This window comes from Rutidosis leptorrhynchoides, chromosome 6 (assembly GCF_046630445.1).
Source record: "Rutidosis leptorrhynchoides isolate AG116_Rl617_1_P2 chromosome 6, CSIRO_AGI_Rlap_v1, whole genome shotgun sequence".
NCBI classification, from domain to species: domain Eukaryota; kingdom Viridiplantae; phylum Streptophyta; class Magnoliopsida; order Asterales; family Asteraceae; genus Rutidosis; species Rutidosis leptorrhynchoides.
Window position 1 is genome coordinate 426,722,728 of NC_092338.1, and position 11,354 is coordinate 426,734,081.

The window sequence follows — 11,354 nt, forward strand, 5'->3', positions numbered from 1 at the left end:
GTCATTATAGAAAATGAATTCAAGAATAAAACTAGAGGAAAAAATATTGTTTCTTTGTTTCAACTTAATAACGTATTTCAAATTTATTTTACAAAAAATCAATTTTATTTGATTTTAAAGTGCTTGTCATATAGTATAAGTTTATATTTATATGTATAATAACATCATATTCACTCTTCGCGTATTTATAATATAAAATATAAATATAATATATGATATAATAATTATAATTATAATTTATAAATTATACTCCGTAAATTATAATTATAAATTATAAATTACTCCGTATAAGTAAATAATAATAATAATAATAGTAATAATATAATAATAATAATAATAATAATAATAATAATAATAATAATAAATAAATAAATAAATAAATAAATAATAAAAAAATAAATACGGAGTGATACCAATGTATCTGCCAAATTCCGTATATAAATATGTTACATACATCAAAGAATTTGTCTTTCCTAGGGAGGTGATGTATATGTGTGTGAGAATCATCCCCTACTTAACTACCATTATTTTAATAAATTTTCTCCTGTCTTGATCTTGAAAGTATGATTTAGTTTTCGTGTATCTATACTCTTTCCTTATTTCCGTTTCTGCAAAATTCTTAGGTTGGAAAAAAATTATTAAAAAAAGAATATTGAGTTGAAAGCTGCAAATGTAATCACCCAATATCCGCATGTGACACAGCAGGTTAGGATATTAGCATGCACTTTTTTTTGCTTTCTTTCTTTCTTTTTTGCTTTTAACATATTTGTTAATTTTGTTAATATCCAAAAGTTTTTGTTTGTTTGTGAAGTGAAAATTAGTATTATTAATGACCACTTTCATAGAAAGGTGATTGCTTTTTTCATGGAGGACCCTGTAAACACTCATACACAAAGGCACTCCTAATGCTTTGGTAGGCGTGCTTTGATGTAAAAAAACAGAAACTTTGTTTTATTTTAAAGAAAAAAATATCTTTTTACTGTTGTTGTTTTGATTACAAGTTAGCCCCACCAAGATTTTGCAGGTTAATGTTTCTTTGTTGTGCGTTTTTGGGGCATTTTCTTTATGCATTTTGGATTGTATTTTAGAATCATGTGTGTTTGCCCCTTAAATTAGACATCAGATTCCTTTCAAATCTTTGTTTTATTTCACTGGGTCAAAGTAATGTAAGAAGGGTTCTTTTTGTTTTTGGCTGATTTTTCCCTTTTTTACCATGGTGGTGGGGTTTCTTTGTTTCTTGAGTGAAAAACTTTGGTCAAATTCATGTCAAGATTGAATCTTTAAGAACATGTTGTGATGGGTTGTTTTTGTTCCAAGTAATGTGTGAAGGTTTCTTTTTGTGCTTGGATAATTTTGCCCCTTTTATGTGTTTCTTGAATTTGAAAAACTTGGGTCAAAGTCAAAGTTTGGTCAAGATCGAGTCTTTATGAAATGGGTTCTTTTTGTTAAATATGGGTTTGATTGTTTGATTATGAAAAGGGGCTTATTTTATTACTTTTTATGTTTAAGTTGTTGACGTGGAAAGAAATTGTTTAGTATGTCCACCATTGAAGAGAAACTTAATTCAACAGGTGTGAATAGTGGGACGCATAGTTTACTTGAGGAGATGAAATTGTTGAAGGAAATGCAGAACCATTCTGGTAAAAAAAATTTATTTACTTTCCAACAGTTTTTTTCTTGTAAACTTTTATTACTTTTTTTAACTTTGGATATTGCCTCTTTTTTAAAATAGACTCAAATCCTAAAGAATTTGAACAAAGTTTCGATCTTTTTAGATTGTATCTTTGTAGGCTTTTAGATTAGTTGTGGATTAATTTTAAATTTTGTGTTCTTGTTAAAATTTGTAGCGATAAAGAAGCCGATTAATTCTGAGCTATGGCATGCATGTGCTGGGCCATTGGTGAGCCTCCCACAGGTGGGAAGCCTTGTTTATTACTTCCCACAAGGACACAGTGAACAGGTGATTTCCATCTCTTGTATTGTATAATTTGTTGTTTTGATTAGTGCACCTTGTTTTTTACACAAGTTTTTAATTTGTTATGAAATACTTCTTGTTCTTTATATAACAATTACTTTAACTATCTTTCTTTGATTTATATATTATTTTGTATGTATATTTTGTTGCTAATGAAGCATGTTTTGAAACAAGTCAGACAATTTTTGGATTTTATGTCTATAATTATATAAATATTATATAAATATATAAATATTTACAATAAATGCAAAGGACATGTATTACTTTGACATGCTGTCCTAAATTTCCTTCTGTAATGGAGTAGACACTAACAATTTTTTAGAAGTTAACTAAGTTTTTTTTTTTTTTTTTTTTTTTTGCATTGAGAATCACTATTCGGGTTACCAAGTTGACTGTTTCTTTTGGTTTTCAAGAAGAGGTGTAGGGTTTAAAGCTCTTGGCTAACCAGATTTGTTTACCAGGTTGCAGTTTCCACGAATAGAACCGCAACATCACAAGTTCCTAATTATCCGAATCTACCATCTCAACTGTTGTGCCAAGTTTTGGGTGCTACATTACACGTATATACCCTTAATTCCTGTTATACTCATGTTACTTGTTCCTTTATTTAAGCCGCCCTTCAAATCAATTTGTTTAATTCTAATTGTCTTAATAGGCAGACAAAGATACGGATGAGATCTTCGCCCAAATGAGCCTACGACCCGTGAACTCGGTGAGTTCAATGCTATTGATGTCCAAAAGATGTGATTTTGACCAAATACTGAAAATGATTTTATCTTCAACATAGAATTTATTATTATTATTATTATTATTATTATTATTATTATTAATTTTTTTTTTTTTTTTTTTTTTGTAATTCAGGAAAAAGATGTTCTTCCTATACCAGACTTCGGGATGAAACTGAGCAGACATCCAAGCGAATTCTTTTGTAAGACTTTGACTCCTAGTGATACAAGTACACATGGCGGCTTTTCGGTACCTCGTAGAGCTGCAGAAAAACTTTTTCCCCAATTGGTGATTAACTGATTATTTCATTTTTATCATTTCCATTTTCGTAATGACCAAATGTTAAGACCCTTTATTTTGACCTATTTTTACTCGAATATGATTTCGATTTCAGGATTTTTCCATGCAACCTCCTACTCAAGAGCTTATTGTTCGAGATTTGCATGACAACACATGGACATTTCGACATATATACCGAGGTGGGCTTTATAATAATATTTTTTTCTTCGTGTTCTTGGTTAAGTTTTCATGATAACTTTAAAGTTTCCGATATTTGAGAAGAAAGTTTCAAACTTGAATTTAGCCAAAATAACGAAACGTTGTTGCATGCTTTTGTTTTTAATGCAGGGCAACCAAAAAGACACCTATTGACTACTGGGTGGAGTATGTTTGTTGGTGCAAAAAGACTCAAAGCTGGTGATGCTGTTCTATTTATAAGGTATACCGTTTTCTATTTATAGTCGATTATGGATATCATTCTTTTTGTTTTACCTTTTTTGTCAAATGCCTAAAATATCGTTTAACAAAGGATAAGTAGTTGAATCTTGTTGATTAAAAGCAAGGTTGTAAAACACGCGAGACGGGGTCGAGGCGGTTAGGACTTTGGAGCGTCGCAACGGTCAAAATGGGTTCGAGACGGATGTTATCAACATTGACTTTTTATATGTATTTCAAACATAAAAAGTAAAATTAAAGGCAAATATCTATGTTTAATTTCAAATATTTGCCTTTAATTTGAAATATATATTAAAAGTCAACGTTGGTCAAAATCCGTCCCGACTCCGTCTCGACCGTTTTTAAGGCTTTTGACCATTTTTTACGTTGTTGACCATTGTTTTAACGTTCCGTTTTTAGATCCGTTGCGACGGTACACGAGTAAATCCGTTGCGACGGCCTTCTCTGCAGTTTTTTACAACACCGATTAAAAGTAATGATATTAACAAAATGCCGTAAATAGCAAAAGAAATATTTTTCGGTGAAAGTTCCCAAAAGAGATGTCACATTTTTCACAGGACGATTGTAAGGGTTTTTTGTGTATCAATTCTTTGGTTTCTAAAATGGGTTTACAAATTTGACAGATCAAAACAAACTATCTAATATACCTAATGCATCCCCTTAAAGGATATTTTGTAACTGTTAATAAACCGACACACTCATGTCCTAACACATATTTCAGCCCACAACCTAATACTCATATTAAATATAATTTTGTTTTTAGGGATGAAAAGTCACAATTATTATTGGGAGTACGACGAGCAAATCGTCAACAAACTTCTTTGCCATCATCGGTTTTATCTGCTGATAGTATGCACATTGGAGTCCTTGCAGCTGCAGCCCATGCTGCTGCTAACAGAAGTCCGTTTACGATTTTCTACAATCCTAGGTAGTTGTGTAATATTGAAAACTTGTACTCAAAAACTTATATCTGTTAATCAACTATACTTTCACTTGATTTTAGGGCTTGTCCTTCGGATTTTGTTATTCCACTGGCGAGATATCGAAAGTCTGTTTATGGGACACAAATTTCTGTAGGCATGCGGTTTGGAATGATGTTTGAAACCGAGGAGTCAGGGAAACGCAGGTATTTGTATGCCGATATTTGTAGTACTTAGGGTATGTTTGGAAAAACTAGCTGGTAGCTTTTAGCTTTTTAAATATATTTTAATGTTTGTCTAGCTGAATCTCTTAAATAAAGAGTAAAGTGACAAAAAGCTAGAAGCTAAAAGCTAAACACTACTTCAAGTAACTTTTAGCTTTTTCCCCTGTCCTAAAGCTTTAAGCTCCTCTAACCAAACAGAGCTTTTTCTTAAATAAGAGCTTTTTCATAAAAGCTAAATGCTAAAAACTCCAAAAAGGTCCAATAAGCTCGTCGCCAAACATAGCCTTAATAATACTATTGAACTATGTAAAAGATTGTTTTGGCCTAATCAACTGTGTTGTTATTAATGCAGATATATGGGCACAATTGTCGGTATAAGTGACCTTGATCCATTACGATGGCCCGGTTCTAAGTGGCATAACCTCCAGGTAATTACTGTGTTATGTGAACATCTACTTCGTCTATTTTTACTTAGATTAACTATCATAAAATGTCAATCTTAATTTGATGGTTGAATGTGTTATGTAATTAGGTTGAATGGGATGAGCCAGGGTGTGGTGATAAGCAAAGTAGGGTGAGCCCGTGGGATATCGAGGCTCCCGAAAGTCTCTTCATTTTCCCTTCTCTTACGTCAAGTCTTAAACGACCCTTCAATTCTGCCTTTCTAGGTGAGTTCCATCTTCTCGTTCTACATTTTTTTACGCATAATCAAACATGTAAACATACTTTAGTAAAACATATTCATATTATACAGACATTGTAAAGTGTGTGCTTTTCTTGCAGTCTAGCGTGAAATGTGTTTTCTAAACATTTGATATATTCCCATTAATTTAATAATTTAATGGCTTCAAATTTCCAAAAAGGAATTTGCTATTTGTCGTTAACGTGCATAAAATGATTGTACACGGTGGTTACACTATGGTGGCGGTTATTGGATTGTACAACCATTTTATGCACGTTAACGATAGCCCTAAGGGCTGTCGTCAGCAAAATCCTTAAGTCTCCATGCTTATAAATGTAAAACATGTTTTTTTTCTTTTCGTATACCTGTTTATAGTTCACTTGATTACATGTGTGAACAACTTCAGCAACAACTAAACCTTTTCCAAGGATACATTACATAAATTGTGCACATCAAATATGTAATGTAGTGATTTCACGGTCTTTCAAAATACTCTTTTGTGATGTTTCTTTAAATGTATTAGGAGCACAACCTGAATGGGACAATATGGTTAACCGGTCATTCATGCGGGCCCCCGAAACCCTAACTGGAAATTTTGCGAACCCTTCTATCTCTAGCTTATGGTCAGAACAACTTGTCAACATGTTAACGAAACCTCAAAATGGTAACAACATGACAACCGTTTCACCTGATATTCAACAAACTTTTCCCAACAGAAACCAGTTTCAACTTGAAAACCGCCCTCAATTTCACCACATTCAATCCAACACTATCACAACTGCAACCAACACCGCCGCCGTATTGTCACACACTCCGCCGCAACAGTTGGAAACAATAAAATCAGACTCGAAAACAATGAATACTCAGAATCTTGTACAAGAACTTAATCCATTGTCACCGTTCGATTCAACTGTTCTTCAAACTCAACACTTCGATTCACCCCAAATTGATTCTTCAACTTTAAACGGGCTATTTGATACAAACGTACTGAACCCGTATCCGTCTCTGGGACATGAAACGTGGGACCCACAAACAAACAATAACTCCAAATCTTTTTTTCAATCAAACACCTATCCATCAAGCACGTACGGTTTTAAAGACCTATCCGATGAGAATCAACACAACACTACTACTCAAAATGGAAATCTATACAATTGTCTCAATTTTGAAGATAGTAATGCTGGTAGTACCATTGTTGAGCCTTCAGTTTCAACGACAGTATTGGACGAATTTTGCAACTTGAAAGATACCGAGTTCCAAAATCCTTCAAGTTATTTAGTGAGTAATAATAATTTAAGCTCAAGCCAAGATGTTCAGTCACAAATCACTTCAGCTAGTCTTGTGGATTCCCAATCTTATTCTGTGCAAGAACTGCCTGATCATTCGGGTGGGGCCTCTTCTAGCAACGGAGAATTCGATGATAGCGGACTCTTGCAGAATAATTCGTGGAAACAAGTTACTGCGCCTGCACGTGTTCGCACATATACAAAGGTCCAAACTTTTTCATAATTTGAAGTTTTTGCATTACGGGTTTTGTTTATTATGGTTTCGTTTGGTAGAGTAATTGTTTTTTTTCCTTCTTTTTTTGCATGTTGCAGATACAAAAGGCCGGATCAGTGGGTAGGTCTATTGATGTATCGAGTTTCAAGAACTATGATGAACTCTCTAGTGAAATTGAAAAGATGTTTGGGCTCGAGGGGTTACTAAATGACACCAGAGGATCTTGTTGGAAATTGGTGTACGTGGATTTTGAGAACGATGTTCTTCTTGTTGGAGATGATCCATGGGAGTAAGTTCTGTTTCTTTGCTATACAACTAAACTTTTGAGCGACTTTTGAAGCGTTAAATTTGTAATGATTAAATTTTTACTTGACCCGCACGGGCCATGTTGTAATTAAGAACCTAATGGTACTTAAAAGTGATATTGTGTTTAACAGCATTTTGTTGTTTTTGTAACTTGCAGGGAATTTGTTGGGTGCGTGCGTTGCATCAGGATTCTATCCCCTTCCGAGGTTCAGCAGATTGGTGAAGAGGGAATGCAGCTTCTCAACAGCGATGCGGCGTTTCAGGCTGGGATCAAAGGTGGGCCGTCATCGGACAATGGGGCCCGCACTTGGGTCAACCCCACATGAACCATAACATAGTGATAGTGATTACCAGAGTAGAGAGAGAGAGAGAGAGAGAGAGAGAGAGAGAGAGAGAGAGAGATTCTTGGTATTTCTGTTTGGATTGTGGTTTGTAGAGGTTAATTGAGTGGCTAATTCGTGAGGAACCAACCCACTGTAGGTTTATTTAAATGTAATCAAGATTTATCTAATCTAATATTTAAATTGCTATATTAATATGAGTCTCTTGAAACAAGTATGGGTTTAAAATTTAGACATTATTATTTTGTGTGTATTAGCCATAAAAAAACCACATTTTGGTTACATGTTACTGAATTTCACCATCTTTAACGTATTGATTTGTGTTGGATGTTAAAAAAAAATCTATGAATGCGGGAGCGGTGGTTTCATATCCGACGACGGTGGTTTCAGAACCGGTGACAGTGGCCAATGTGGAGGAGTTGCTTATACGGAGGTGGTAATTTCAAGTATTGGTGTTGGATGGTCAAAACTTGTAATTTATTTCTTAACATTTGAAGGAAAATGGCTTTAATTATTTTTTATTTTATTTTATTTTATTTTATTTTGAATTATAAGTATAAAACTTTTTGGTTCTTGATGCTGTAGAAACAAAAATATTAGTTATTTTTGAGTTTATCGTTTTAGGTAGAAGGTACCACCATCAACTGCCACCATGAATGTGTTTTCGATGTCAGAAACACCACACACCATCGCACAGCAACCAGTAGCCACCTCACCCCTCCTCCTTAAGTTTCACTTCCCATTTATCATATTAGGAAGAAGAAATTAAAGATGTAGTCGTGAAAGAGGAAACCAAAGATGTAGTCGTGGTTAAGAGTGATTTAAAAGATGAACATGAAAATACCATTTATATCACCCAAATACCATTTATATTACCCTAGTTCATGATATGCGTACATGTTTGCTATCACATGATCAAAATCAGAATCAAGGACCAGGAAGAAGGCCGCCACTGTTACAAAGATGCAATGGGTCAAGCAAACTTGGTTTGAGAAGCACACAGTTCAAAATGAAGTGGCAAGGAAGAGGGAGTTCTGTTGGTTTCAGAATTTCAAGAACCAATTCAAAAGGAAGTCACGGATGCACTTGTAGCCTAAATGGAAGTCTAAAGTGGGTTGTTTTTACAACCATATGAAGAGAAATGTTGATCCACCAGCTAGTCTTAAAGTTTCAGATGAAGTAAATAATGACAACTGTTGCTTGGGATCAAAGGGGCTACTACCACTATTAATCAGTTAGGATTGAGTACTTTTTTTTATCGTTTTCATTAGAATAAATCAGGTAAGTATATTCTTGCAGTTGAAGAATGTTATTGGTTACTTAAAGAGGACTCTGGATCAAGTAAAAAGTTTAGTTCAAGAGTTCTGTTAGGATCGATAGCCCAAACAATATGTCATGTAATATAAGCCTAAGAGTCTATTCTTTTTCTAAACCAGTTGGTGATAAAGGGACTTCCCCTTAGACTTATATACATAGATTTATTTTGTCTCATGATCGATGTGGAACTTTGGTTTGCAACTTTGGTTTGCACCCTAACAAACCTCCTATTAAATCCAAGTACATAGGGGCTCCCCTCCAACGATAGTCCGGTCCAACCTTTACCGCCGCAACCTCAGAACTCTCCACCTGATTGGGTCTAAGATCAGGGAGATTTCGGTACAAGGCTCCAGGAGCGACTCATCGTCGTCAGGGGTGCACACGCATGCGCTGAGAGGTGCGCCACATGCGCTGTCCACCACATCCGGGCTACAGTCTGGATCTGATACCACTTTTTTTTTGTTTAACTCAACTAAGCATTGACTACTGATATGCCCCATTCTTTTGTGCTACAACATGGTTAAGGGTGCGTTTGATAAAACTGAATGATTTAGTGCTGAATGGTCCAGAATCTGAATAGTTTAGAGCCTCTGAATAAAGTTTGCTCAGAATGAAAATAAGCTGTTTGATAATCATTTAGAATGAACGATATGAACTGAGTAAAACTACCTTATTAACGTGTTACATTAATAAAAAAATTTAATATACTTGTTAGTTAAGTGATCGGGATATAATTTCAGGACAATATTACAGAAAATTTAGGCTCTTAATGGTTAAGAGAGTGTTTCTGCTCTGAATGGTTCAGAGCTTAATTCTGAACCATTCAGCACCATATGTCATTCAGAGGTCAGAAACAAACGCACTGAATGCTGAATGGTTCAACATTCAGTGCTGAACCATTCCATTAAGAGGTAAACAAACGCACCTTAAATCATTTCTTTTGTCAATCACATCATTTACATTGTTCACTATAACGTGACCAGTGAAAATGTAAATATTATTGGCTATTCTTGTACCCTGTAATATAGAAATAGCACCCTTGACTACCTTGACTTTACCAATTTCCATTGACACTTTTAGGCCTTTACTTCCAAGATTGCCTAATGATATAAGATTTCTTTTAAGTTTTGGGATATGCATGACTTCACATAGATAATATGTACCACCATTATCTGATGAGAAGGTGACTGTACCAATTCCTTTTACATCACAGGGACTATCATCTCCAAGCATTACATATCCATGATCAACTTCTTGATAATTTGACAGATATTCTTTACAAGAGGTCATATGGTAAGAACATCCAGAATTCATTATCTAATTCTTAATCACTGGTGTGGTCACCATCAAAACATTTGCACTATCATAACCATCTGAATAGGCATATGCAACACTTGCTTCTTTATTCTTGAATGATGATTCTCTATTCTTCTTCTTTTCTATAAATTTGTCAAGACAGTCGTTTTTGAAATGACCTTCTTGATGGCAAATGAAGCACTTTCTAACTCTGGTTCTTGACTTAGACCTACCAGAATTTCTGCATTTATGATTCCTTTTGTCATATCTACCTCTGACATACAGACCCTCAATACCCGTGTCAGATCTAAAATCACACATTTTCTTCAATTCTTTTGAGCTAACTGCTGGCAAGACTTTTTCCATTGTTAGAGTGTCTCTTCCATACAACATAGTATCTACAAAGTGCTCATGAGAAGATGGCAATGATGACGGAAACATAATGGCTTGATCTTCATCATCAATCTTGATGTTTATATTTTCAAGATCTAAGATGATCTTGTTGAATTAATCTACATGATCTTCAAGTGTCTTCCATGTATCCATCTAAAATATATACACTCTCTTCTTCAAATATAGCCGATTAGCCAAAGACTTTGTCATATACTCCCTCCGTCCTAAATCTATGGTCTAGTATTTCATTTTGGAATGTCCCAAATTAATTGTCCACTTCCATAAATGGAAAAGAATAATGTGATAAAAATCTTTTGTACCCATACTTTATTCATGTTAGACAAAAAGATGGGTAAAAAGTAAAGGGTAAAACTGAAAAGTTAACAAAAAGGTACATGTGACATATATTGTTTCTTAAACTGTGTATTTTTTGTCTGGAGACAATACATTTGGGACGAAGGGAGTACAAACTTTACAATTTTTCCAAAATTCCAATTGCAGTTATTTCCTTGCCAACCTCTCTCAATACTCGATCTCCTAAACAGAGAATGATCATACTGGTGATCCTTTTCAAGTGTTTCTTTCTTCTCTTTATCTGACATTGTATCAGGGAGAGCTTCTTCACCTTCTAAGGATATAGCTACGCCTTGATGAACTAACAATGCCTTCATCTTTAACCTCCAGAGACCAAAATCGTTCTTGCCATCAAACTTCTCCAAATCAAACTTAGTTCCGACCATTTTGCCTAACCAATTGATAATTTGCCTCAAAATTTGTAAAACGCACCTTCTTCTCGATTGCAAACCCTAGTTGTTCAATTAAGAACCTTAGTCGTAGCTCTGATACCAGTTGTTAGGATCGATAGCCCAAACAACATGTCCTGCAATATAAGCCCAAGAGTCCATCCTTTTTCTAAAACCAATTGGTGATAAAGGGACT

The 11,354-nt window shown here is 34.5% G+C and overlaps 1 protein-coding gene across 1 annotated transcript; it reads left to right on the top strand.

Moving 5' to 3' along the window:
• The first annotated feature begins 1,499 nt into the window (after positions 1-1,499).
• On the top strand, positions 1,500-7,604 carry LOC139852889 (auxin response factor 5-like). Its single transcript, XM_071842230.1, has 14 exons — positions 1,500-1,640; positions 1,848-1,960; positions 2,437-2,535; positions 2,631-2,687; positions 2,837-2,989; positions 3,096-3,180; positions 3,329-3,419; positions 4,200-4,364; positions 4,440-4,562; positions 4,933-5,008; positions 5,113-5,248; positions 5,786-6,753; positions 6,861-7,051; positions 7,226-7,604. Exons 1-14 carry the CDS (start codon positions 1,538-1,540, stop codon positions 7,392-7,394), a joined length of 2,529 nt encoding a protein of 842 aa, XP_071698331.1. The 5' UTR covers positions 1,500-1,537; the 3' UTR covers positions 7,395-7,604.
• Positions 7,605-11,354: the final 3,750 nt, after the last annotated feature.

What these genes read in the sequence shown, in the direction of transcription:
- LOC139852889 (XM_071842230.1), top strand. Translation starts at nt 1,538, where the DNA reads ATGTCCACCATTGAAGAGAAACTTAATTCAACAGGTGTGAATAGTGGG. An exon ending in CACAAGGACACAGTGAACAG is followed by an intron (nt 1,961 to 2,436) that starts GTGATTTCCATC and finishes TTTGTTTACCAG; the next exon opens with GTTGCAGTTTCCACGAATAG. An exon ending in GTTGGAGATGATCCATGGGA is followed by an intron (nt 7,052 to 7,225) that starts GTAAGTTCTGTT and finishes TGTAACTTGCAG; the next exon opens with GGAATTTGTTGGGTGCGTGC.